Raw genomic sequence first — 26,897 nt, 5'->3', positions numbered from 1 at the left:
GATTTTGCCTGCGCTTTTACCTTTGCAAGTGAAAGGGCTGGAGACGCCTTTTTGGGGTAAATTGAAGCAGAAAATGGAGGGAGAGGCCGGAGGCCTCCCTCCCATTTCTTCCTGGTAGCCTTACGTAGGAAACATTCCTGTACTTCACAATAAACAGCAAGCAAACAGTAATAACCGACGGAAATGTAGGATGATAAGATGAAAATGGTGCCTTACTGTTCCATTAAAAAGAGAGCGGAAATAGGACCTCAGTGCTCTTGAATACGAAGGGGACAATTAGTGGTAGAGACAAATATTGCCCACTCTTCCATTAACGAGGAAGAGGAGAGAGAGACTGTTCAAATTCAGAAATATGAAATGGGTAAATTGTGTTAATGGGCAGCCTAGAGCAAAATATAATGGAGACAAATGTGTTTTCCCTCCCCCTTCCCCCTCACCCCACCGTCAGCCCCTTCAAAGTAATTATGCAGGAAGAAGATGTTGCTGTTCTGTCAACTGGAGAAAAAGCTAAAATTAATACGTTGCTTGTCGTGGAAGGAGGAGACCTCGTTATCCAGCCTAATTAACATCTTTCGTAATTCTTGTTAGTGTACGAGAGTGTTGGGAATGATGAGCTCTAACAAAGCGGGGTCTCTCTCTCTCTCTTTCTCCCCCATTAGGAGGTTGAACTTCTCGACATCAGCTGCATCCGAGACACTCGTACCGGACGCTATGCCAAACTGCCCAAGGTAACCGCAGTTCATGGATGCGGGTTGCTCTGTTTTCAGTCTGCATGCCGCCTTTCTGCATGTGAGGCCTCGAGGTGGCTCGGAGGCCATTCAACATGCAATAAAAACACAGAATGGGATTGCAGAATGCTGGGGAAATGCTCCGAAATGGCAGCACCGAAATGGAGCCTTAAGCCTTTGATCAGGGGTGGGCGTGGAACAGCTACACTCTTTGCATGCCACGTGAAGGACAGGAAGGACAGAGTTTGTTGTCTCCCAGAGGAGGGAATCCCAGAGCCTGGGTGCCATCGCTGAAGAGGCCCCGTCCTGGGCGCTCACCAGCGGAGTCTCAGAAGTGCAGGGGTGCAGAGCAGATCCTCTCCAGAAGACCTTAAAGTGGGGCAAGCATGCAAAGAGCCTTTAGCTTCCCTGGGCCCAAACGCTTTGAGCCTCGAGTGGGTCCCGGGAACAGGCTAGAAACGTCTCTGAAGCCGCTGGGTACTGAGTCAGGCCATCGGCACACCTTGCTCTGTAAGGTGGACCACGGCTGGGAGCAGGTCTCTGGCCACTTTGGACTGGAAATGGGATGGGTTGGACCTGGGGCCTTCTGCAGGCACAGCATGGGATGGGGCCGTAGCTCCACGGGAGAGCGTCTGCTTGGCATGCAGGAGGTCCCAGGTTCAAGCCCTGGCAGCATCTCTAGGTCGGGCTGGGGAAGACCCTGGCCTGAAATCTTGGAGAGCTGCTACCAGCCAGAGCAGACCGTTCCAAGCTGGATGGACGGATGGCTTGACTCAGTATAAGGCCGCTTGCTATGTACTGTGGTCCCCACAGTGACGAGTGAAAAGTAGACGGCTATAAAGTAGAAGGTAAAGTCGTGCCGTCCAGTTGGTGTCGACTCCTGGTGCCCACAGAGCCCTGTGGTTGTCTTTGGTAGAATACAGGAGGGGTTGACCATGGCCTCCTCCCGTGCAGTGTGAGATGATGATGCCTTTCAGCCTCTTCCTTTATCGCTGCTGCCTGATACAGGTACCAGTGGGGGATTCGAACCAGTGGCTTAAATCATGATTTTGCTTTCAGGGGCGGGTGAATAGGTTGCGTTGCTGATAGCAGCTTGACTTCCATTGCTCTTTTGTTGCTAGCAAGTCCTCTGTTGTGCTGTGGCTTTTGTTTTAACGTTTTCATAAAAAATATTTTTTCAGCAATATTTGTGTACCGCCTTTCGCCAGATGTCCCAAGACGCTGCAACTCCTTCCTTGTATTATGATTTTGTTCTCACTCTCCTATTTTGCTGGCTGCTTGCTGCTGGCGGGGTATAAAAGTGGCCTTTCTTGACCTCCGTCTCCCTTTCTTCCAAGGACCCCAGGATCCGAGAGATACTGGGCTTCGGGATGCCGGATCAGCGGCCCGAGGAGAACCTGGTGACGGTGGTTCACGGCCCAGACCTGGTCAACGTGAGCTTCCTCAACTTCATGGCGGTTGTCCAAGATGACACAGCCAAGGTGGGTGGAGATCGTCGCTGCACTGAAGGGTGGCGCCGAGGGGTGCTTGAAAGCGAGGATGTGACCCCTGCGTCGGAGGGCTGACTGTTTGTTTGTTTATTTGATTTATATACCGCCCTTCCAAAATGGCTCAGGGTGGTTTACGATCACTGTGTTCACTTCCCCTCCCCACCCCAAACCTTTTATTTGATATTTTTTAAACATAACACAGCACAGAAAACTTCTGACACCAACATATCTCCATTAATTTATGTTTGCTGCTTGCGGCTTCTGTCAGGCTTTTCTTTTGTGTTTACATTCTCAGGCCCCAAGGAGCTTTCGGTCTAGATAGCTGTGCAACCGAGAGGCCATCCTAGATGGCTGTCGCAAGCTAGGAAACGCAGAACGGCCCCTGCCTGCTGGTGCCTTACGATACCGCCCAAGAGATGACCCTGTTTCCCCGAACATTTTTCCAGTGCTTCTGGGTCTATATTTTGCTTTAATTTGCAGCTCTGGGGATCATGTTGTCAGTACAGCGGTTTGTTTTTTGTTCCTTAATTACTGGTTGCTGTTCGCATCCGTGTCAGTGTCCGTACTTCCAGTTTGTACTGATTTTTGGAAGCAAACTTTACGTTGCTTAAATCCTCCGAACCAGGAAGCAAGATCTCCCAGAACGGGGAGGGGGAATCTACCTTTCCCTCTCTGTTCTAGTTTAAAGACCCGCCCCACCCTTCCAGCTCTTGCCATCCTCTGTTTCTCAGCGCGTGCCTCTGTGCTAAACGGTGATGGTGCATATGGATGCACTGCTACATCACGATATTTCGTATGAGAAGGTGGCGCGCGGGCATATCTCTGCAGGGCGGAGACTGGCAGATGAGCACCGCTGGCACTTTCACTCTGTTTGTTCCCCTCTCTTTCAGTTATGGACTGAGGAACTCTTCAAGCTGGCCACAAACATCTTGGCACAAAACGCCTCGCGGAACACCTTCCTGCAAAAAGCGTGAGTGCTTCTGTTGGCTGATTCTGCCCCGTCCCTCAGCCAGATAAAGATTTGTGGCTTCGTAATATCCTCGGAGTTAAATAAGAGCAGCCCTGCTGGATCAGGCCCAAGGCCTCTCTAGACCAGCCTCCAGTTTCCCACAGTGGCCCCCCGGATGCCTCTAGGAAACCCACAAGCAGGACATGCCCCATCTCCTGCTGATTCTCTCCTGCAAGTGAGATTCGGAGACCTCTTGCCTTTGAGCCTGGAGGTGGCCGATAGCCGTCGGGATGGGTAGCCTTAGACAGACTCGTCCTCCATGAAGGTGACTGCTTAGACACTAGCTCTCCCTCTCAGCGGATTGGCCTGCTTGTTGTGGGGTGGCAGGAGGTTCCCAAGGAAAAACCAAAATCCCATTACAGTTTTCAGAGTTCTAGGAAGATGCATCCGTGTTTGGGGAGAGGCAGGGCACGGCCCAGCTCTGCCCTGTACGTAACATGCAGTTTTGCCTCCACAGCTACAGGCGGCTGGAACTCCAGCTGAATCAGGACGGCCGGATCCCTGTCAAGAAGTAAGGTCGTTTTCCTGCCCCTTCAAATCTCCTCGTGGTTGCGTTCCGCTTCTGCCCCCCATTGCATGGCTGGCCTGGGGCGGGCGGGGGGGGGGAGCGTTTGCCGTTCCTAATTAAAGAGACTCCCAGCTTCCCTTGGCAGACGTCACAAGGAAGGCTCTCCCGGCTGGCATCCGCTCCCCTGCCTCCATCACAGTTTTTAGAACTGTTTGGGGGAAAGGGATCCATCTCATTCATTCATTCATTCATTCATGTCTCTGTGTAAACCGCTTTGGAAACGTTTGTCGAAAAGTGGTATCTTGAGCTGTTGTTGTGTTTATCCTCGGGAAGACTTTTCCGTTGCTCTGTCGTTTATCGGCACCCAGGCCCTGGAATATCCCTTGCTCTCCTTCCTGTCCCCTTTGATCGCCTTCAGATTGTTTGGGATCTGCAGTGGGGCAACGTCAGCCCCCTGGTTCTCCCTCCCCCGCACGCACACACCCACACACACACACACACACACACACCCCGGTTCCTTCCGGCTTGCCCTTGCGTCCTGCCCACCCCCAAACCCTTCCACGACTGGGCTCATCTCCTGACCAAGGCTGCTCACCTTTGGTGGTCCTCCTGCTGCAGATGTTGGCCTGAGATCCCGATCATTCCTGTCCATTGGCTGCTGTGGCTGGGAAGCTGGGAGTCCAGCCCCACGGCACCGGGGGGCGGGGCTGAAGTTAAGCAGTCCTGGTGTAGGCCATGCTGGCATTGCTCTTCTGACGTGTGGGTAGAAACAGCCCCGCCTTGCTCGGCTGTGCCGGTCTGACCCAGATACTCCATCTTGCCTCTTCCTACAGTATCCTCAAGATGTTCTCAGCCGACAAGAAGCGGGTGGAGACCGCCCTGGAGTCCTGCGGCCTCAATTTCAACAGGGTATTGCTTTTCTTGCTTTCCTGCGCTCCCCCAGCCCTCCTTGTCCGTCCGTCCGTCCGTCTGTCCTTGGATTTCTGTCTTGCTAATTCCCAAGCAAGGCCTGGCCCACGATCGGAACGAGGCTGTAGAGTTGCCTTGCCCCCCCCCCGCCCCCAGAATTTCGGGTTTCACCCGGATTTTAAGATGGCATAGCACACCCAGATTGCCTGGATTTCAGCTTTTCATTAAAAAAAAAAAAAGCTAAGCTGCAGCACTTGTAGAAGCGCAGTTATGGAGTAAAACATGCCGTTGTCCTTCTGCTCAGAAATGATTTTCCAGCCAATTTACATAATATGCAAATTAGGCACCCAGATTTGGAAAGCCAGAATAGGACCACCCTAGCAGTGTTGGGGTGGGTGGAATGACTTGATTAGCAAGCCAGAGGTTGCCGGTTCGAATCCTTGCCGGTTCGAATCCCCTCCGGTGTGTTTCCCGGACACCTGTATCGGGCAGCAGTGATATAGGAAGATGCTGAAAGGCATCATCTCATACCGCACGGGAGATGGATGGGAGACTGCAGCCTGACTTAATCCTCAGTTTATATTTTAGCCGTGGGGTGTGCGTGCGTGCGTGTGTGCGCAGTTGGAGAGGTCAAGCCACCCGCCAGTAGACTGCAACATACAGTAATTAGGCGGTGTTGCTGAAGAAGGTGTTTCTCTTTGCTGCAGCTGGATATGCTGTCAAGATTTCAACAAACCATTAAAACAAGCCAGACCTTTCCTTCCTTCCTTCCTTCCTTCCTTCCTTTCTTTTTCTTTCATTTATATACCATCCTATTAAAAAAATCTCAGGGCAATTTACAATCTAAACAGCCAGCAGCGAAAACCTAAAAGATCATATAAAGCAGATTAAAATGACCATAAATTAATGGTATCTTTCTGGATTTGACTTCCCGAACCACCTTCAGCTTGTCTTCTTGTGGTCCTCTGATTTTAAAATGTATATCTTTTTAAAAATTCTCTCTCAACCCCCCAGAGCGAGTCCATCAAACCTGACGAGTTTACTCTGCAGATCTTTGAACGCTTCCTCAACAAACTTTGCCTTCGCCCAGACATAGACAAAATCTTGCTTGAGATGTGAGTAAAGTCTTTGGCATGGGAAGGGGGTTGTATTAATAGGTGTTGTGGTGTGCCTCTTGAATACTCGCTCACTCATAACTTTTTCGGCTTAATTGTGCAGTGTGTGGAACTGTGTTGCCCCCAAAATACTTTATTTTCAAATTGGCTGCACACAAGACACAATCGTCAACACTTATTTTGTGTTTGATCGTAAACTTTGAAGGCCAGTTGACCTTTTAGAATATATACATATATAATCCCCCCCACAAAGTACAGTATAACAGAAACGATACAAGCACAAAAGCCATATTTTAAAATTAACATAATTATTTTAAACCTTAAAAGAACGTTATCCAATATTTTGTGCACAACACCCTAACATGCATTTAAAAAAAATAGATGTGGTATTTTCTATACAGTAAAATTAAAAATGCATTAAATGCTGTCATCCCAGACTAGTAAATTTTACTTTGAATCTTTCTGGTCCATTCATTCATTCACTCATTCATTCATTTATGTGTATTGGATACAATGCTGTGTACCGCACTGAGAATTTTTGTTGAAAAGCAACATACAAATATTCATTGTATTGTATTATGCACCTTTGGGGCGATTCAATAGAACTTCAAAATGGCAGCCATCTTTCTAAGAAGAATTTATGTTTAGGATTTGGTGGTGATTTGATGAGTGTGTGTGTGCGTTTCCAGTTCCTTGCACTAACCACCCTTGCTGCGGTCTCTGCCTCCCTCTGTTACCCAGTGGAGCTAAAGGGAAACCTTACTTGAGTCTGGACCAGCTGATGGAGTTCATTAACCAGAAGCAAAGGGACCCCCGTCTCAACGAGGTCCTCTACCCGCCACTGACCAAGGCCCAGGTGCGCCTGCTCATTGACAAGTATGAGCCCAACCAGCAGTTCCAGCAGCGTGGTGAGCCCCCCTCACGAGCCTGGGGTGGGTGGGGGGCCCCTATCAAGGCTGCGGCTTGCGGGCAGGAGGCGGGCCCCTAGATCCCTCCCCTCCCCTGCCTCTTCTCCCCTGCCTCTTCTCCCCTGCCTCCACTCACCCGCTGCCATTTCTCCCGTTCTCCCCCAGACCAGATGTCCATGGAAGGGTTTGGGCGGTACCTGGGGGGTGAGGAGAACGCCATCGTGCCCCCCGAAAAGCTGGACCTGAGTGACGACATGACCCAGCCCCTCAGCAGCTACTTCATCAACTCCTCGCATAATACCTACCTCACGGGTAGGTCGGTGGGAACAGGTGGAGATGATCTAGCCTGCCGGGCGCTGCCCTAGAGGGAAAAGGTGTGGAGTGGCCAAAGTGGCGTCTGCAGCAGGAGTGTTGGCTGGCAGGCCGCTTTACGGGGTGGGGGGATTTGAGGGTCTGCCTCGTCACTCCACTCCATCGGGACGTAGGAAGCTGCCTTCTGCTGAGTCAGACCCTTGGTCCATCTCGCTCAGTCTTGTCTGCACTGACTGGCAGCGGCTTCTCCAAGGTTTCGGGCAAGAATCTTCTCCAGCCCTACCTGGAGATGCTGCCAGGGATTGAACCTGGGACCTCCTGCACGCTAGGCAGACACTCTTCCGTTCTGTGGCCCCATCCCCTAAGGGGAATCTCTTACAGCACTCAATATAGTCTCCCATCCAAATGCAAACCAGGGTGGACCCAGCTTAGCTAAGGGGGCAGTTCATGCCTACTCCCCCAAGACCAGCTCTCCTCCAGCTTGGGTCCTCAGGTGTTGTTGGACTTTGGTCATCCCTTGCCAACCGCGAGGGTCCTGCAAAACCTCACCATTGGCAAATTCACAGTTGGCGAGCAATTGAAATCAGTGGGGGAAAGGGGGTTAGGGGGACTGCGGTCGCAAAAAGACCGAAAAATCAAAGAAAAAGTAGGAGGAAATGGCCAAAAATCACCTAGAACCCCCTAAAATCACCAGGAATCAGCAAGAGGGGTGAGCAAATTGAACCTCTGGAAAACTATGAAACCCCTCCCAAAACAAAATTGCTCGAAGGCATTTTTGAACCCCTCCAAACCACTCAAAAGTCACTTTAAATCATGAGATGTTGGCAGAGTCAGCAAGAGGAATGAGTGGATTGAACCTCTGAACCCCCCCGAATTGTGGTGGGGAATCCCAAATCACTAACAAAACAAAACCTCACCAAACTGTGGATACTCAGGTTGCAGTTGGCGGGGCCAGTCACGATTTCCCAGTCACGGATACGCAAAGCGGTGATTTGGGAAACCGCGGCTGGCGAGGGGTGACTGCCCAGCGCCTCCTCCCCAGGGTGCAGGCGGGGCACGGGGTCTGGGACGCCTCCCTCCCTCCCTGCCTGACGTCCCTGCCTCTCTCCTCCCAGCGGGGCAGTTGACCGGCAACTCCTCGGTGGAGATGTACCGCCAGGTCCTGCTGACCGGCTGCCGCTGCATCGAACTTGACTGCTGGAAGGGGCGCCCCCAGGACGAGGAGCCCTTCATCACACACGGCTTCACCATGACCACGGAGATACCCTTCAAGGTAGTCCCCGCTCCCTCGGCGATGGTGCCGGCCAGCGAGTCCTTGGGGGCTGGCTGGCGGGCGAGGAGGGGCTGGGGACCTGCCGGACTTCGGAGCCTGAGCTAGGCAGCGCTCTTGGTCCCTCAAGCTCGGTCTTGTCCACACTGACCGGCAGCAGCCCAGATGTTCATGGAGGTGTTGCTGGAGACTGGGAACTGGGGACCTCCTGCGTGCAAAGCAGGGGCCCTTCCGCCGAGTTGCGGCCCCATCCCCAGTCTTGAAACCTGCCCCCCCCCCCCCGGCAAAAGGTCCCCTCTCCCTCCTGGTCCCTTGACCCCTCCCCTCGCTCCCTCCCAGGAAGTCATCGAGGCCATCGCCGAGAGCGCCTTCAAGACCTCGCCTTTTCCCGTCATCCTCTCCTTCGAGAACCACGTCGACTCGTGAGTACCCGCTGTGCCCAGGCGCTGGGAGTGGGGCGCTGCCTCTTCTCTGCTCTCTTCTCCTCCCCGGCCCGCGCGAGAGGCCAGAGACCCTCCTCACCGGTCCTCTTCCCTCTGTGTTGTCGGTCCTAGGGCAAAGCAGCAGGTCAAGATGGCGGACTACTGTCGCAGCATCTTTGGCGAGGCGCTGCTTATCGATCCCTTCGACAAATATCCGGTGTGTGCCCAGGAGGAGCTGATGCACAAAGGCAGGCAGGGTTGCTGGGTGGGGATGCAGCCGGTCCTAGCATCTTCCTGTATTTAGGGGGGTTCTTTCTTTTAAAAAAGGAAAGAAAAAGTATCTGTAATCTTCAATGACACCATCCAGCCGGCAGATTCCCCTCCCCACCACAACCCAGATAAGGCGGTGGGATGGGTTCTCAATCTTGGGTCCCCAGAGGTTAGACTACAACTCTCACCATCCCCTGCCGATGTGGGTGTGGATGATGAGAGTTGTAGTCCAGGATCTGGGGACCCAAGCAGGAGAATGTTTCTTGAGTTAAGAAATGTCTGTCACACTTTTCTATTTTTTTAAAAATGGTGTTTGTTTTTGGTGTTGTGCTATTGCTTACCACATAAAAATATAATAAATAAATAAATGTAATAAGAAATAAATTGCATAAAATGCACAAGGTGGTTTGCAGCAGGGTTCACAAAAATGAGGAAATGCTCAGTAAAGCCATCAGCGCAGGATAAAACCCACAAGCCATAAATGGGCATAAAAGCCATGGCTGATCATGAGAAGCGTGGGAAAACAGGACGGGTCTTTCCCTGGCGCTTCAGTAGCGGCCATGGTGATAAGAGGTGATCTTCTCTAGGGATGTTTTCAGAGGCTGGGATGCCACTACGAAAAAGGCCCTGGTAACAGACTGCTTGACCTTCCAGTGATGGGGGAACCCAGCCCAAGGGTTTTAGTCTGTCTCCTTAAAAGATAAAATGATGTCACAGTGGCTGTCAGTCACTCCAGTGCATTTCCTCTCCTTGGCCAGATCACTGGAACATAGGAAGCTGCCCTAGACTGAGTCAGACCCTCGGTCCATCTAGCTCAGTTTTGTCTACACAGACTGGCAGCGGCTTCTCCAAGGTTGCAGGCAGGAAGGCGAGAGCAGCGTCGCTGCTGGATGGGCCCGTGGGTGGAATGCTGTCTGCACACCTTAAGGGCTAGAAACTTCAACTCTTAAAAAGTGGAGAATTCCGGTTCGGGATCTGGAGAGTCTCCGAGGTGCCGGCACCCCTGAGAATTCCAGTTCAGCTAAGATCTCATGCTGTTTGTCCAGCTAGTTTTCGAACGCAGCTCTCCCCTTCTTCTGCCTGCAGCTGCAGCCTGGCGTGGCCTTGCCGAGTCCTCAGGAGCTGTTGGGCCGGATCCTGGTGAAAAACAAGAAGCGCCGGACGCTCAGCAAGGGCTCCGAGGGCAGTGTGCGGAAACGGCTGCTGGAGCAGACCCCCAGCTCCTACAGCGACTCCTCGGGAGTAGGAGAGCCAGGGTCTCCCGCGCTGGGTATGTGTGTGGACGCATTTCTGACTCTCTCTTTTTATGAAAAACAAACAAATCTTCCCTCTGAAGCAGGGGTAGGCAACCAGATGTTGACTACAACTCCCAGCATCCACAGCTGCAACAGCCTTTGCTTGGGGATTATGGGAGTTGTAGTCAGCAACATCTGGGAATCCCTGTTAGAGGGAACACTGCAGGCAACCTTGGCCCTCTGTTGTTGGACTACAACTCCCATCAACCCGCCATCATTGATTGTGGTGGGGATATGATAGGGGGTGTAGACAATGGTGTTGTCTGTCCCTGCTCTACAGCAAGGGGGTCCCTCGTTGGACTACAGCTCCCATAATCCTCTGCTGTTTCTTAATCTTTCCTCATACTCTTGCCCCCTCAGGCTCTGCTTTTGGAGAACCACCGGAGGCGCTTCCTCCCATCATAACCAACGGTGAGGAAAAGTCTTCGGAGAGGATTGCAAAGCTGGTGGAACCCCGCAAATCCATTGGTGAGTTTGGTTGTGGCAGGGGATGAGGAGAGGAGTAAGGAAGGGTCTCTTTCACCGTTGCAAGGAATCTAGGGGGTATGCTGAGTTAACGGTGAGGAGTGTTTTTCGGGATTCAACCCTACCCTTGATTTTTAAATTTAGAAAATCCAAAATCACCCTGGCATCATCAAACACAAAATGCAATTACGGAGAGAGAGAATTGTGAGAGACACTCGTCAAATCTTTGAGGGCTGCCTTACTCTGAACATCTTGTGATTCTTCGGGTGTCTGAGCCCACACCTCCACCGGAGGCCTGCGCCCATTTTATGCCACTTTACCTTGCCTGGTTTTGTGTCTTTATTCAAACATTTGTGCCCTACCTTTTGGCCCCAGAAGGGGCCGGGAGAAGCACAGCTCACAGACGCAACTTAAAATGTAAAAATACAGAAAGAATAAAAGTATACGAGCGCGAAACAAAAAAGCTTCTCTACCCTGCCCTGTATACTGTATTTAGCCAAATCAAAGACAACTCTGAATTTAAGACAACCCCCTTTAAAAAAAAAAAAAGTTATACCTGTGTCATTCAGGTCAAGGTGGCAATTCCGAGGATTGTGGCTGGTGGAGGGACCGAATCGAACTGCTCTGTTCAATTCGAGTCTTGGTCGCCAGAATAGCCCTGATCACACAGTTTCCCCAAGTTTCTCTGAGGTGTAGCCGTGGAGAAGAGTCACTATTAAACCCACCATCATCGTATTTGACTGGTTTTTAGTTAGTTAGTGTGTTTACGGATATTTGAATCTGGTTTTTATATGTTGTTACGGTTAAATGTTTTATGCTGTAAACTGCCTAGAGACTTCGGTTGTGGGGTGGTGTACACATTTGTTAAATACATAAGTAAATAATAGTTTTTTAAAAATTAGTATGGACGCTCTTCCCTGCCTCCCCCAAGTTTAGGAGGGATTCCCCCCGACATGCACCTTCTGGCTTTCTAACCCCTTCCTCTCTCCCCTCGTCCAGACCGCGAGGCTGAAAGTGAGGAGGAAGAGGAGCAGCCGGACCTCAAGAAGCCCACCACAGACGAGGTAGGGATGTGTGTGTGTGTGTGTATGTGTAAGAAATGGAGACCTGGCTTTTCTGTAAACTTGCACTCACGGCGACAGACAGAAGAAAACAGAAAAATGCAATCAGAAATTTAAAACTAGCATATTAAAAAAAAACCTTACATCGGACAGAACTGGCATGAGCAGCTGTGACGTCGCATCGGCTTGGGCTGTCTCAGGCCAACCTACCGCACAGGGTTGTTGTGAAGTTAAGTGGGGGGAGTAGTGAGGAAAGAACCACGTGTGCTACCCTGAGCTCCTTGGAGGAGGATTGGGGTGTAAAGGGGTAAGACGCTTAAAGCAAAATTTCATAGGGACGTAGGAAGCTGCCTCGTACCGAGTCATTGGCCCGTCTAGCTTAGTATTGCCTGCTCTGACTGGCAGCAGCTGTCCCAAGATTTCAGGCCGAGGTCTTTCCCAGCCCTCCCCCCACCCCAAAGATGCTGCCTGGGATTGAACCAGGGACCTTCTGCGTGCAAGGCAGGGCCTCTACCACTGAGCCCCCGTGCTCTCCTGTGGTCGCCCATCCCATTGCAAACCAGGGCAGGTCCTGCTTAGCCACGGGGCCCACTCATGCTCGCTGCCACAAGACCAGCTCTAGCTCCCGGCACTCCACCTCTCCCTGGCCGCCTGTGAGAGGCGAGCCCAGGCAGGAAGGTCATGTCCCACGTTGATGCTGCGAGAAGCCGGGGAAACGCCGCGCTCTGCGGAAGCCTGCGCTCTTCGTGGCAGCAGCTGGGCAGGCGGGCTGGTTGTTTCAGCTGCTGCTTTGCCTGGGCAAAACGGACACACACCCACCCTCGTTTGTTGGCAGGGCACAGCGAGCAGCGAAGTCAACGCCACGGAAGAGATGTCCACGCTGGTGAACTACATCGAACCCGTCAAGTTCAAGTCCTTCGAGGTGGCCAGCAGTGAGTGGGGGGGGGGGCATCTGAGGGCCAGCAGACCCCATATTGGGCAGTGGGGATGGGCGGCAGGATCTAGACCAGGCCTGCTCCACTTTGGGGCCCCCGGCAGTTTGTGGGCTAAAGCAAAGTGTGCCGTTGAGTCGGTGGTGACTCCTCCGGGTGCCCCCAGAGCCCTGTGGTTTTCCTTTGGTAGACTCCAGGAGGGGTTTCCCATGGTCTCCTCCCGTGCAGGATGAGATGATGCCTTTCAGCATCTTCCTGTATCGCTGCTGCCCGATGTACGTGTTTCCCATAACCGGCAGGGATTCGAACCGGCAAACCTCATGCTTGCTAGGCAAGTCATTTCCCGCTGTGGCCCACAACTCCCATAATCCCCAGCCACAGCGGCCCATAGCCAGGGATTCTGGGAGTTGTAGGCCAGCCTCTGCCGGAGGGCCGAAGTTCAGCAGCCCTGATCTCGACCCTACCTCTGCAGACTCCAGAGCGGTTCTCCCTCCCCAGAGGTCTCCTGGGATTGCGAGGTCCGATGGAGCAGGCCTGCTCAACCTCGGGAGCCCAGGCACTGTTGGACTATAACTCCCATCATCCCCAGCCACCGTGGCCAAAGGCTGGGGATGATGGGAGTTGTAGTCCGGCATCATCTGGGCACCCAAGGCTTGAAACTCCCCGCACTCACTCCAGGCGACCATTGCCAGGATTTGTTGCTGCTTAGATTTTAGATATTTGCTGCTTTAGATTTTAGATCTTTGCCGCTTTAGATTTTACATTCGATTTTTCTAGATTTTGCTGCTTAGATTTTAGATTTTGATTTTGCTGCTTAGATTAGATTTGCTGCTGCTTAGATCCATTCTGCGTTAGTGGGGAGCTGGGGGGAGGTGGCAGCCGGCAGCAACTCGGGCGAAGGGCAGGGCAGGCGGGCAGCCCAAGAGGTACACTGACGAGAGGCCGTGTGTGTGTCCCCCCCCCCCCCCGCTGTCCTCCTCCCGTCAAGAGCGCAACAAATGCTACGAGATGTCTTCGTTCGTGGAGACCAAAGGCCTGGAACAGCTCACCAGCAGCCCGATGGAATTTGTGGAGTATCCTGCCCGCAGAGGTCTGGGGGGCGGGTGTGGGCGTTGTTGCTTCTGCTATGCCAGCCACCCTGAGAACTTCTGTTGCGGCTGAGAAGAGAGAGACGGAGAACAGTCCGTACTCGTTCGGGGCTTTTAGCTGAGGGGGAAACGGGCTCTAGAATGGGACGTGCCAAGTTCGGGGAGGAGGGTCGTGTGCCCTCCGCTCTTGCCAGAGGCGTCTGATGGAGCCTCCAGATTCCGAAACAGTCTACCTGTGGGTGCCAGTTGCCGGGGAGCAGCAGGAGGGGAGAGGGCTGGGGCCTTCCTCTCCTGCTTGGGGGGCTTCCCATGGGGGGGGCATCTGGACTAGACGGACCCACCGGTCTGCTCCAGCAAGAAGGGACCCTCTTCCGTGTGCTGTTGCTGCCTTGACAAACGCCCCCCTGCCCTGCTCAGATACAATAAGAAGCAGCTTAGCCGGATATACCCCAAAGGGACCCGGGTGGACTCCTCCAATTACATGCCTCAGGTCTTCTGGAATGCCGGCTGTCAGATGGTGGCACTCAATTTCCAGTCTCTGGGTAAGTCCTGCCCCCCCTCCTCCCCCCCCGCCCCCACACCCTAACCATGAGGGCTAGAAACTTGCTCTCTGAGCCTCCAACCCTCGCGGGCTTCTCTCTGCTGCCCCAGACTTGCCCATGCAGCTGAATCTGGGCATCTTCGAGTACAACCGCCGGAGCGGGTACCTGCTCAAGCCGGAGTTCATGCGGCGTCAGGACAAGCTCTTCGACCCCTTCACCGAAGGCATCGTCGACGGCATTGTGGCCAACACTGTCAAAGTGAAGGTCCGAGGGGCGGGGGACGGACGGGGACATCCAGGGAGAGGCGGGATTCAAGTGATTGACGGGGGCAGTGAGTGAGGGGTCCCTGCCTTCACCCCCTGCCCGGGGGCTTCCCAGAAGCAGCTGGTGGGCCACGGTGGGGATCTGGGCGCTGGGCTTTTGCTTTGCCCCAAGAGAAAACTATTTACTGCAGCGATGAATATTTGTATACCGCTTTTTAACCGAAGCTCTCAAAGCAGTTTACGGAGGGCACCATAAATAAAACGGCTCCCTGTCCCCGAAAGGGCTCCCAGTCTAAAAGGAAACCCGAGGGAGACACCAGCAGCAGCCACTGGAGGGGTGCTGTTCTGGGGCTGGAGAGGGCCAGTTGCTCTCCCCTCTGCTAAATGTAAGAGCATGGCCATTTTGAAAAGGTGTCTCTCTGCTTGGGTATGTATTTGTCTGTGCAGTGCCTAAAATGACTTAGGGTGCTTTCAGAGCAGCACAGGCAACAAAAAGAACAGGTCCCCGGCTCCAAGGAGCTTACAGTCTACATCTTTGCCACTAGGGAAGATGAGCAGAGTGAGGGTTAGGGTTGATGATAATTCAGACACGATAAACAGAAGGCTAAAACGGAGCTGTATGCCTCTTCCCCATTTGTGGGGAAGAAAGGATAGAAATTCACTAACGCATGGAACAGAGTAGACCTCCTCCCCCTGCAAAAATAACACCGCCACCACCACCACCTCGTCCCATCTGTCTTGCCTTCCCACCCCCAGATCATCTCAGGGCAATTCCTGTCGGACAAGCGCGTGGGGATCTTTGTCGAGGTGGACATGTTCGGGCTGCCCGTGGACACCAAGCGCAAATTCCGGACGCGGACGTCGCAGGGCAACTCCTTCAACCCCGTCTGGGATGAGGACCCTTTTGTCTTTCCCAAGGTGGGTCCCTCTGCCAACCCCGGTTGAGATCTTCTGCGGGCAAGTGGTGTGGAAATACCTGTCGCGGTGGCGGGAGTCACGACGGCAGGGGAGTCTGCGAGGGGAGCGGGAGCCCTCTTTCCCGGGGAGCCCTGCACCCTCCCGCAGCTCTGCTTCTCCCGGGAGAGGCTTGTGGGGAGCCCAGGGCTGTCTAAACGGGTCTGGAGCTGGTTTTGTAGTGCCTGGGTCAGTGCCCCCAACATGCAGTGGCGGTGCCTCCTCCAAGCTCAGCAGTGCTTTACACGAGAGGCAGGATCGCTACACAGCGGAGACTGAGGCGTTGCTGGGGTGGCTCTCCTCTTTTACTCATCTATTTATTTTACACATTCCTCTACTGCCCAAAGCTTACGTCTCTGGGTGGTTTACATTGAGATAAAAGCGAAAGTCAAACATTAGTTTAAAACAAACACAAGAAATCTAAAACACAGTTTGAAAATTTAAAGCAATCTTCTAAAAACAACTTTAAAACAATCAAAACAATATCAGTTAAAAGCCTGGGGCAACAGATGGGTCTTTCTAGACTTCTTGGAAATGGTCAGAGACGGGGAGGCTCTTCTTTCACTAGGGAGCGCTTTCCAAAGCCTCGGGGCAGCCACGGAGAAGGCCCGTCCCTGAGTAGCCGCCAGACGCTTGCTCCCAATGATGCGCCCTTGGCCTCTCTCCCCCCTTTCAGGTGGTGCTTCCTACGCTGGCCTCTCTGCGCATCGCGGTCTTTGAAGAAGGGGGCAAGTTCGTGGGCCACCGGATCCTGCCCGTCTCTGCCATCCGCTCAGGTGAGGGGTGCCCCCTCCGGCCTCCCCCCCCCACCGCGCGGCCCTCCCACCGTGCACTGCAGAGGTAGGACTGGGAGAGACTCCTGCCTGAAAGCTTGGAGAAGCTGCTGCCAGTCTGGGGAGACAGTTCTGAGCTAGCTGGACCAAGGGCCTGATTCAGTCGAAGGTGGCTTCCAAGGTACCTGTAATTAAGGCCCGTGCAAATGGGCCAGGAAAGGAAAGCTGGTCTGGTGGTAGCCAGCATGACTGGTCCCCTTAGCTAAGCAGGGTCCGCCCTGGCTGCATAGGAATGGGAGACTAGAAGTGTGAGCCCTGCAAGAGATTCCCCTCAGGGGATGGAGCCGCTGCTCTGGGAGGAACAGAAGAAGGTTCCAAGTTCCCTCCCTGGCAGCATCTCCAAGAGAGGGCTGGGAGAGATTCCTGCCTGCAACCTTGGAGAAGCCGCTGCCCGTCTGTGAAGACAATACTGAGCGAGATGGACCAGTGGTCTGACTCAGTATTTGGCAGCTTCCTGTGTTCTAAATGTTAGGGCCATGCCTTCTCACCCAACCCCCTCTAGCTTCCCTTCCCCTTTTAAAGCTCTGGCCCCTGGTTCTTTTGCTCCTGGATTTCCCCTCTGCCCCTCCATAACTTCTTGTCTTTTGCTCCCGGCCCTGCTCCCACAGGGTACCACTACATCTGCCTGCGCAGCGAGAGCAACCAGCCGCTCTGTCTCCCGGCCCTGCTGGTCTACACGGAGGCCTACGACTATATTCCAGATGACCACCTAAGTAAGCTCAGTTTTTAGATGGTGAGCCCTTCCGGGACAGGGGGCCATCTCCTGGGTGTGTTATTTATTCTTCTGTGTAAAGCGCTTTGAGAACTTTGGTGGCTGAAGAGCAGTAGTTAAATAGCCGTAGTAGTAGTAAGTTGCCTCGCAAAGCGCCTCGTTAACCTGTGGGATTCTCAGCCTCCAGAGGTGTCCATGCACTTCGATGGGGTAGAAAGCAGGAAGAGATTTGGGGGGCAGGTGGTGGGAGCATAGTTTGTTTCACACACTCCTGGGTAGAAAATGCACGTTTTATGAATTTAAGACTTTTCAAAACTTGATTTTTAAAAAACAAATCCATAGGGTTGTTGGCCTAATTAGAAATCTCTGTAATACACGACGAATGTAGTGAAACAAGACCACAACAAAAAAAGGCAGATTAGAACAGATTCCCATCCCAACTCCACTTGCAGAAGCAGGGGGCAAAATCCTCCAAGAAGTGTGGGTCAAAGCTGGGGCAGATGACCTTTTTGTTTGTTTTTTAAATGTTTTATATCCCGCTCTTTCTCCGAGGAGCCCAGAGTGGTGTAGGTGGTTATGTTTATCCCCACAAGAACAACCCTGTGAGGCAGGTTAAACGACGAGCCCAGAGTCCCCCAGTGCGTCTCGTGGCTGTGCAGGATTTGAACTCGGGTCTCCCAGCACTCTAACCACACTAGTAGGTTCCAAGTGGGCACCTCCCAGGAAGGGGATGTTGACAGTCAAGGTGTCCCTACAGAAAATGCCAGAAAACCCCGAGAAGATTTTAGCTGCCAGGAGATCCATCTGGGAGAAAGCAGTGGATGCTTGCCCAGTGAGAGAGCACAGCCTGGTGTTCGTATATGTGTGTGTGTGTGTTTGTATACCCGTGTACCGGTGTCCGTACCTGTGTGCATACACTAGTGCCCACGCTACCCTTCTGCATGCACGTGCAAAAGGACGTAATACGTGAAGCCACTGCTTAATAGAGCTCCTCCTTCCTCTTCCCCCCCCCCCGCCGGCAGCTTACGCGGATGCTTTGATTAACCCCATCAAGCACGTCAGCCTCCTGGACCAGCGGGCCAAGCAGCTGGCCGCCCTGATGGGCGAGAGCGAGGTGAGCGGGGTGGGAGGGGGCCCCTGGGGAGGAGGGGAGGCCCCCCCCCGGCAGAAGAGGGCAGAGGCCCCCTCACTCCGCCTTCCTGCACTAACGGCTCTCTTGCTGGCAGGAGCGGGCGGAGAAGCCGCGGGAGAGTCTGGGCAGGAGCCCCTCCAGCTCGTCCGCAGCCCCCGCCGAAGAGACGCAGAAGCCCCCGCCCAGCCTGCTGGCCCCCACCCGGAGCCCCAGCGTGGTCCCCAGTCAAGGTAAGCCCTGCAGCTGCCCCATGTTTGCTTATCTCTTTATTTCCTTAATTAACATGTTTTTATGCCACCCCAAACTTGCGTCTCTTCTACATCAACACACGCCCTGCGGGGTGGGGGGGCTGCATTCCAGGTGAGAGGGTGGAGCCTTGCCACCCAGATGGGCCCGGTGGAACTCCAGGCTTGGTTCCTCCTGAGGCAGCTCCCTGGACACGCCAGGGCGTGGCCCGTGGCCCCCGCTCAGAGATGGCTGCTTCCCACCCCCCTGCCAGCCAGCCAGCCAGTGCCCCTGCTAAGTCTGGGGTCCGCTTCCTTCCCTGGGTGCCTCCTGGCCAGCTGCCCTGCTTTGGTCCCCTGCCTGGGACCCCTGCCTTTCTAGCCAGCCCCTGTTCTGCCAGGGCGTCAGCCCCCCAGTCTGTCCTTCCTGCTTGCGGCTTCTGGACCCTGCAGAAGCCCACTCAACACACACCCAGGACCGATTCTGGGGACGGAGGAAGCCGCCGTATACTGAGTCAGGCCCTTGGTCCAGCCAGCTCACTACTGCCTGCTCTGACTGGCAGCGGCCCTCCAAGGGTTCCAGGCAGGAGCCGCTTCTCCCAGCCCTCCCGGAGATGCCTCCAAGGAGTGAGCCTGGGGGGGGCCTTCCTTCTGCAGGCACGGCAGGGGGCTCTGCCACTGAGCTAAGCGTGGTCCTCCCCCCTGGTCTCTGCTCCTGCAACAGTGCGTTGCCCTTTGCCAGGTGCTGTCCTAGGCAGCCCCCCCCCCCCACCGATGGACCAGGCCTGGGGATGCCGAATGGTTTGCCCCTTCTTTTGTCCTGGGGCGGGGCCAGCTTTCTGGGGCCATGCTCTTCCCCCCAGGACCCCTGCCGGAAGGATAAGCGAGACCCAAGGTGCCCCTTGTGTCCTCCCCCTTCTAACCCGCTTCCCCCTTTTGTCCCTCTTCCCTCCTCCTGCCTCACCGCAGTGCAGAGGGACGACCTGATTGCCACCGTCCTGGCAGGTAAGGGAGGAGGCTTGTGCCCTTTCCCCCTTGCAGCTGTGCACAGCTTTGCAGGGGGCCGTGGGGGCCGCTCCGGGGCAGAAGGGTGGCAGGCACCTCCGGCTGGGGGCCTCGGCGGTGTCCTCCACGCTGGGTGGTTCCCAGCTCCTTCTTGCCTAGGAGTTGCGTGGCTCCGTTGGTAGGAGGGGAAACAGTCTGCAAAGCCGTCGGCTGGCTGGCACCCCAACCAAGCAGGGTCCCAGCGGCTCACGATATAAAGGGCTCGGGGCTCTTTGGGGGTTCTCATCAATCTCCCGGCGTTCTGTGGCCCCCAGAGGTGTCCCCGCAGTCTGTGGAGGAGCTGCGGCAACACAAGACGTTTGTCAAGCTGCTGAAGAAGCAGTACCGGGAGCTGAAGGAGCTCCGGAGGAAGCACATGAAGAAGATCTGCAGCCTGAACAAGAAGCAGAACGCCCAGCTGTCCCCGGCGGAGCGGAGCCGGCTGCGCAGCCGGGAAGGGTGAGGCCCCAGCGCGCCCGGGGTGGACACAGGCGGCTGCCTCCTACCGAGTCAGACCCTGGGTCCCTCTAGCTCAGTATCGTCGGCACAGACTGGCAGCAGCATCTCCAAGACTGCAGGCAGGAATCTCTCTCTCAGCCCTGCCTTGGAGATGCTGCCCGGGAGGGAACTTGGGACCTAGATGCTCTTCCCAGAGCGGCTCCATCCCTTAAGGGGGATCAATAAATATTTACGGTGTTCACACATCAAGTCTCCCATTTGTATGCAACCAGGGTGGGCCCTGCTTAGCTCAGGGGACAAGTCATGCTGGCAACCACCAGACCAGCTCTCCTCTCCCTAGAGAATGAATCTGGGGGGGGTCAGAAACCGGGGCAGTCCTCCCCGACGGCTCAGAAAGGGTCCCTGCTCTTTTTCTGACCTTCTCGGGAAAGGCAGAGGAGACGGGACGCCCGAGCTCTGTGTGGCGAGGGCTGCCCTGCTGGCCAGAGGCCCGGCCCCAGCCCTCGGCTCCTCCCTCTGCGTGGGCTTGACGGACTCTCCTCCTCCCGCCGCCCCTGCAGGTCCCAGAGCTCCCTGGAAAGCGTGCGCTCGGGCCAGGAGCGGGAGGCCGCCCGGCAGAACCCGAAGCTGCAAGAGTGGCAGATGCAGAGCCTCCTGCAGCTCCGGAAGGCTCAGCACCAGCTGGAGCGGGACTGCAAGCGGGAGCACCTGCGCCAGGTGTGCAGAAGGGCAGGTGGGGTGGGGGGCGAGTTTGAAATAGGGCTCTGGGCATCCTGCCACCCAAGGACTCTTGTGGTCAGCAGGCGTCACGCGTTTGGGGCCGGCTGAGCGGGTAGAGCTGAACCTTGTCCTCTTCCGTTCGAATTCACGGAGGACGGGCTTACCCGTGGCTACTAGTCTGGTGGCTACAGGCCACCTCCAGGCTCAGAGGCCTCCGGACACCACGTGCAGGGGAGCAGCAGCAGCAGGAGAGAGGCGGCTGTTCTCGTGGGACCCTGAACACCTTCACTTTCCCCCCTTTAAGCAGGCCGAGTCCTTCTGTCAGGTAGAGGGGGACCAGAGTTGGATGATGCCTTTAGCAGCTTGGGAGTGCCTCTGCTCCCCTGGTTCCGTTGTGGTGTCCGGTACGAAGCTGCCACCTACTGAGTCAGGCCCTCGGTCCGTCTCGCGCAGGAGTGTCCAACACGGACTGGCAGCAGCTTCTCCCAGGTGTCAGGCATGCAGGGGTCTCTTCCCAGCCCTAGCTAGAGGTGCTGCCGCCTGGGGGTGAGCCTGGGGCCTGCTGCCTGCCCAGCCCAGATCCCGGTGCCAGTGCCCTGTCCTTCCCTCCTCAGGCCCAGCAGCGCCTCCGAGAGATTGCCCGGGACTGCCAGGCCGCTCAGCTGAAGAAACTGAAGGAAATTGGCGAGAAGTGAGTATTGCCTGGGGCAGAAGGGAGCTGGAGTGTGGGTCTGGGGATTGGGGTGTGGCTCAGTGGCGGAGGAGCGTCTGCTTGGCTGGCAGAAGGTCCCAGGTTCAGCCTTGGCCAGCACCTCCAGGGAGGGGATGCCTGGAGCCTTGGAGAAACTGCTGCTGCCTGTCAGTGCAGGAAGTCCTGAGCTAGATGGACCAAGGACCTGATTCGGTATAAAGCAGTTTCTGTGCTCTGCAGGGGGGGACACCAGCAGCCTCTTGGCAATCCTCTTTTCCCTGGGAAGGGGACATGATAGAGGTTTACGAAACTTACGAAGGTGACGGATATTTATATACCGCTTTTCAACAAAAGTTCCCAAAGCAGTTTACATGGAGAGGATATAAATAAACAAACACACATTTGCCTGTAGGGAGAAGAGGCGCAGGGAGACGCTCTTTCTCTTGCTTCTGGAGACCCTGGAAGCTGAGATCACCCGGAACTGACCGGCAGGATATTTCAGGACAGGCGAAAGGAAAGGGCCTCTTCACCCAGTGCTGAATTTAATTTGTGGGATTCTCCGCCTCCACAGACTTAGATGCCTTTTAAAGGGAGGGAGGGACGTTCATGGAAGACAGGTCGGCCCATGGCTGCTAGTCATGACGAGTATATAGAGCGGCCACACTCAGACGCAGTCTACCTCAGTGCCAGTTGCGGGGAAGCAAGAGCAGGAAAGTTGGTGTGCATTTTACGGGTCTGATCTTGCTGTATTTATCCTTCTCCCTCCTCTTGTTACTGTCTGACCCTCTTCTCTTCCTCCCCATCTCCTTACCTCAGGGAGAAGAAGGAGCTTCAGAAAATCTTGGACCGGAAACGGCACAACAGCATCAGCGAGGCAAAATCGCGGGACAGGAACAAAAAGGACACGTAAGTCTCCCGCGAGGCGGGCAGGAGACGGATTCTGGACACCTGCAGGCCGTCTCCTTATGAGCCCAAAGCCATTTTCAGAGACGCAGACCCAGAAAAACCAAAAGAGAGGGGCCAGCGATCCCTGAGAGGAAACAGCCCCTCCTGAAATCCACGGAAGCGGCATGGGGATCATTTTGCGCAAATGAGACATCAGGGTGTGCACGGAACCGGCGCCTGCCAGTCCGAAAGTGGCGGGGGGTGGGGAGGGTGCTCTCCCCCTTCCCGCTGCATCCCCCCCCCCCCGGCGCTGCCTCTTGAAACGGTCCAGCGGGGTGGCCGCGTCCCTCCTCTGGCCGGAAGTGGCCACTGTGCATGCGCACATTGTGATGCTGAGCTAGATGAAAGACTTGACCCCCGTATAAGGCGGCTTCCCGTGTTCCTAAGACCTGCCCGGCTTTGAGTGAACTGATGAAGCTGCCGCCTACTCGGTCAGGTCCTTGCTCCAGCTGCCTCGGGATTGTCTGCACTGACTGGCAGCAGCTCTCCACGGTTTCGGGCAGAGAAGAGTCTCTGCCAGCCCTTCCTGGAGATGCTGCCGAGGACTGAACCTGGGACATCTGAGCTACGGCCCCCTCCCCTGGGCAGGAGACGGCCATTTCGTTGACTCTGGACGACGCCAACTTCTTTCTTGGGGAGGCGGAAAGACCTATTTGCAGCTGGTCCTCGTGTGTGTGTGTGTGTGTGTGTGTGTGTGTGTGTGTGTACACACCTGTGCACACATATCTGTTTTGATCTGCTTGCTTTGATATCCTCTTTGTCGTCCCTCAGGGAGCTGACAGAGATCAACAAGCGGCACATCACAGAGTCAGTGAGCTCCATTCGCCGGGTGAGTGTCTCTTCTCCCCGCCACGGGTTGTCTTGCTCTGGGTTTGGGGTCGGATGGGGATTAAGGGCATCGTTCTCCCCTGCTGATGGGCGTCTCCACACCCCAGGCACGAATCGGTGTCTCGAAAGGATGTCAGAACGATACGGGAGCTGAGGATCGTGGGTCGGGAGGTGCCCAGGGCAATGGCTTGGCCACGGGTTGGACAGCTCTCCCCGCTTGCAAAACAGCTGAGCTTGGGAAGCGCGCTCCTTCCGTCCTTCCTTCCTTCCTTCCTCCCGGCATGGTGTCCATAAATCCTCACTGAGTCTCATTTTTCTCTCCTTCCTGGAGCTCGAAGAGGCCCAGAAACGGCGCCAGGAGAAACTCCTCACGGGCCACCAGGGCATTCTCCAGCTCATTGAGGAGGAAGAGCCGAGGGTGAGTCTCCTGGCAAGGGCTTCGGGGCACGGCCAGTTTTTTGTTCTGCTGCAGCTGAACACCGGAAAGCGCAGGGTTGAGAAGGGGACATGACTGCTGGTCGGAGGCCAGCACTCACTTTGGTCTTCCAGGAATAGTTCCCCAGTCCGGGAGAGATGGTGGCCCTCGGCTGCCCTCTGCTGGCCTTGGCTTGGCCGGGGAGGGAGCGGTTTCTTGCGAGTCTCCCTGGGCTCAGGGCCTCCTGTTGCTGGGTCCACTGAAGCGTCTAAAGTGCACCCCCACCACGAAACCAGCTCCCGATTTGGGCCGGCAGCCGTGTGCTTCCGTCTCTCTAGTGGTGTTTCAGCTCAGGAGGGCTTTTCGGGAGCAGGTGTGCCCGAGGTTTGGGGCCTCGGACGGCCAGCCCTCCAGGACTGACGTGGAGTCTCCAAGAACGGGCATCCCTCTCCCGGTGACGCTTGAGAGCAAACTTGGAGATATTGCTAAGGGCTTGAGATGGTGAAAATACTGGGGTCGGAGCGGGGCGGATAGCCCCAGGAGTAGCTTCAGTCTCAGTGGGGCGGCCTTACCGTCACTCCTCCAAGGAGCTCAGAGGAGCATACAGGGTTCTCCCCTCTGTGTCACCCGCGCGACATCCCTGTGAGGTAGGCAGGTTGCCCACCCTCCAGGGCTGGCGTGGAGTCTCTAGGAATGGGCATCCGTCCCCCGGTGACTCTTGAAAGGAAGCCTGGAGCGTTGAAGGGCTGGAGAGCCGAGTAAAGCAATGGGACCGAGCCGTGGGGCAGGGCGGGGGGGCCTGTCCGCTCCAGGCATCGCTTCAGTCGCAGCTGGCAGCCCCGTTCAGGCCTGCCCTGATTACCACCGCGGCTTGCTGGCTCACGCTTGCTTTTAAATAATTATGCTCTCCACTTCCTTGAGTGGCGAGAGGTTTTCAGAGGGATTTTGGCATCCTGTGGAGGGAGAAGCGCTGTGGGCTTCTGGTCTCTCTCTCGCTCTGATGTATTTACAAATAGACCTGCTGAGCTCAAGAGGGCTGAAGCAGCAGAAGGTTCCTCCAGCAGCCGCCGGGGTGTCCGCCCACCTGAAGCTGCCCCGTTGGCCCTCCTGTTTCCCCTCCCCACGGACCACCACCGACCCCACCCCCCCGGCTGTGGGGGTGGAGTGGGGAGGGGTGTCCATGCCGGGTAGAGGCCGCCCGGCAGATGGTTGAGGGCTTCCCCTGCTCTGTGAGTTCCCATTGACGCCCGGCTCCGAAACCTCCTTGGCTGCCTAGACCAGGCTTGCTCGACTCTGGAGTCCGTCCCCCCCCCCCGGATGTTGTGGGGCTGCCACAGCAAGAGCCTCCTCCGGGGGGCCCCAGGTTGAGAACGGCCCTGCCCTGCCCGATTCTGCCCGAGGCGGCGAGATTCCGGTTGCCACAACTGAAGCTGTGTCACGAGAGGAGAGGCCTCCTTCTCACCCCCCTTCTCTTCTTCATGCCCCCCCCCCCGCAGTTGGCCGCCCAGCTGGAGCGCGAGTGTGAGCTGGAGGGCCAAACCCTGCCCCAGGAGATCCGCCGCTACCTCCAAGAAGAGCTGGACGGAGGCGTCAGCAACGGGCACCCGCCGGGAGCCAACGCCAGCTCCACCTCGGCCGAAGAAGACCTGACGGTGCTGTGAGACCCGGAGGCGGCGGTGCTGGTGGTGGACGCGGCGGCGGCGGCGGCACAGAGGCTGGGGGGGGGAGGGAGCCGGGGGGGGCGCGGCGGGGGGGGACGCCTCCTCCGTGGGCCTCCCCTCCCCTCGCCAGCCCAGCAACGAGCGGGCAGAGCTGTGAGAAACACACTAAAGGCACTTGTCTCTCTCTGTCTCTCTCTCTCTCTTCCTTCCTTCCTTTCTTTTTTAAGGACAAATGCTTTATTTTTTTAAACTGATTTTTTTTTTAAATTAACTAACTGTCGTGGTTTTCTTCCCCGTCTGAGTTTGCGTTGGAGCTTGGGGGGCTGGGGGGGAAGCAGGAAGGGGGCCCTCACCTGCTCCCTCCGGCACTGAGCGGCTTTTCAAGGCACTGGTGGGGGGGGTGTGGAATCTGTCCCATTCACCTCCTCTTCTCTCCCCCCTCCGCCGCACAGAGATGAGATGAGAACAAAAAGGGCTATTTTTTAATTTAATGGTTGTTGTTTTTTAATGTACGTTATGTGCCATAGAGAGAGACCTGTGGGGCAGTGCCACTCTCCAGGGGTCAGTCAGTGGGTCCCCTCCTCTTGCAGTCCACGGTGGGAGCCACTCTGTAGGGTTGAGGGGCTGCTCGGCTGGGGCGGAAGCGGCTTTTCTGGGCCTGGTGTGCCTGGTGGGTCCCTCGTCACTTTGGGGGACGAGGCAGGCTAGGAGGGGCCAATCAGCCCCATGCAGGGTTGTAGTGGGGGGAGGAGATGGCTTCTCCCCACACTCCTGCTCACCACACACACACACACACACTCCCCTGGATGTAATTTTTTTCGTGTCTTACCTTTTTTAAAAAACATGAATAATAAACATGTAATTCGGTACATTTCTGCTTGTCCTCTGGTCTTTGGTGGTTCGGGGGTAGGACAGGGGACGTGGCAGGAGGCGCCGGCAGTTGGTGACGGCTCATTCTGATTCTCCAACTTTAGCAAAAGGATTCCTAGTGCTGCGTACTGTGCTTATGTTGTTGGACTACAACTCCCATCATCCAAAGGCCATTGTGGCTGGGGGTGACGGGAGTTGCCGTCCCGCCACTTCTGGGCACCCCGGGCCAAGCAGTCTCCACTTCCGAGCACATTTCAAGCCTTCGATGTCGCGTGTACGTTTCCAGAGGGGTGGGTGTGTTTGTCTGTCACAGCAAAAAACCAAGGATTTGGGTGACATCGGGAAGAGGGGCAGGAACCGGATGCCGGCGTGTCAACGGGCTAGCCCTCGTCTCTTCCGGGTGCCCGCTGTTGCTCCCCCATACCTCTGCCCCCTAACCCTGCAGCAGCTCCGAGGAGAGCTCTGACAGAGAGAGGTCTTCCTTTCCATCCCTCCTACCTGGAGATGCGACCAGGGAGCGAGCACACCTGCGTCCTTCTACCTGAAGAGCAGGGTTTCTGCATTCCTTGTTGGAGAGTTGAGACTCCCCTCTTTCCACAGGCTCTGGGCCGGTGCCGATCCGAAGCGTTACAAAACTGAACTGCCCCAGGAAGCGTTGGCTGAAGCATCTCTCTCTGTGAGTCTTGTTTGAAGCGCTGCAGATGGACGGACTGCTCATCTTGCGGGTCTGGGGCCAGCTTCCCCTCGGAGTGGGGCTGGGCTCCCTCTCTGTCCGTTGTCTCCAGCCTTTCTCGGGTTCCAGGTCCTAATTCCAAACTGCAG

The 26,897-nt window shown here is 55.6% G+C and overlaps 1 protein-coding gene across 6 annotated transcripts in view; it reads left to right on the top strand.

Annotated features, from left to right (window-relative positions):
* PLCB3 (phospholipase C beta 3) overlaps window positions 1-26,076 on the top strand; it is a 59,330-nt gene extending 33,254 nt beyond the window's left edge. For 5 of the 6 annotated variants that reach the window (XM_053277911.1, XM_053277910.1, XM_053277909.1 and 2 more), the window contains 31 exons: window positions 660-728; window positions 2,066-2,209; window positions 3,109-3,188; window positions 3,685-3,738; window positions 4,569-4,644; window positions 5,659-5,759; window positions 6,501-6,667; window positions 6,833-6,979; window positions 8,095-8,252; window positions 8,589-8,671; window positions 8,804-8,888; window positions 10,028-10,211; window positions 10,597-10,704; window positions 11,701-11,765; window positions 12,598-12,694; window positions 13,683-13,767; window positions 14,200-14,324; window positions 14,434-14,588; window positions 15,344-15,505; window positions 16,218-16,317; window positions 16,983-17,087; window positions 18,109-18,200; window positions 18,313-18,448; window positions 19,412-19,447; window positions 19,762-19,945; window positions 20,506-20,662; window positions 21,280-21,356; window positions 22,173-22,262; window positions 23,073-23,130; window positions 23,461-23,547; window positions 25,041-26,076. In XM_053277911.1, coding sequence (XP_053133886.1) covers window positions 660-728; window positions 2,066-2,209; window positions 3,109-3,188; window positions 3,685-3,738; window positions 4,569-4,644; window positions 5,659-5,759; window positions 6,501-6,667; window positions 6,833-6,979; window positions 8,095-8,252; window positions 8,589-8,671; window positions 8,804-8,888; window positions 10,028-10,211; window positions 10,597-10,704; window positions 11,701-11,765; window positions 12,598-12,694; window positions 13,683-13,767; window positions 14,200-14,324; window positions 14,434-14,588; window positions 15,344-15,505; window positions 16,218-16,317; window positions 16,983-17,087; window positions 18,109-18,200; window positions 18,313-18,448; window positions 19,412-19,447; window positions 19,762-19,945; window positions 20,506-20,662; window positions 21,280-21,356; window positions 22,173-22,262; window positions 23,073-23,130; window positions 23,461-23,547; window positions 25,041-25,205 — 3,432 coding nt within the window. In that variant the 3' untranslated portion in view covers window positions 25,206-26,076. The remainder of the gene's footprint in view (window positions 1-659; window positions 729-2,065; window positions 2,210-3,108; window positions 3,189-3,684; window positions 3,739-4,568; window positions 4,645-5,658; window positions 5,760-6,500; window positions 6,668-6,832; window positions 6,980-8,094; window positions 8,253-8,588; window positions 8,672-8,803; window positions 8,889-10,027; window positions 10,212-10,596; window positions 10,705-11,700; window positions 11,766-12,597; window positions 12,695-13,682; window positions 13,768-14,199; window positions 14,325-14,433; window positions 14,589-15,343; window positions 15,506-16,217; window positions 16,318-16,982; window positions 17,088-18,108; window positions 18,201-18,312; window positions 18,449-19,411; window positions 19,448-19,761; window positions 19,946-20,505; window positions 20,663-21,279; window positions 21,357-22,172; window positions 22,263-23,072; window positions 23,131-23,460; window positions 23,548-25,040) is intronic. The other variant, XM_053277912.1, reaches the window with a different exon arrangement.
* The last annotated feature ends 821 nt before the right edge of the window (window positions 26,077-26,897 follow it).

Source organism: Hemicordylus capensis, chromosome 14, assembly GCF_027244095.1.
Source record: "Hemicordylus capensis ecotype Gifberg chromosome 14, rHemCap1.1.pri, whole genome shotgun sequence".
In the NCBI taxonomy this organism is placed as follows: Eukaryota; Metazoa; Chordata; class Lepidosauria; order Squamata; family Cordylidae; genus Hemicordylus; species Hemicordylus capensis.
Note: the sequence above shows the minus strand (reverse complement) of the source record. Positions and strands in the feature narration are given on the sequence as shown.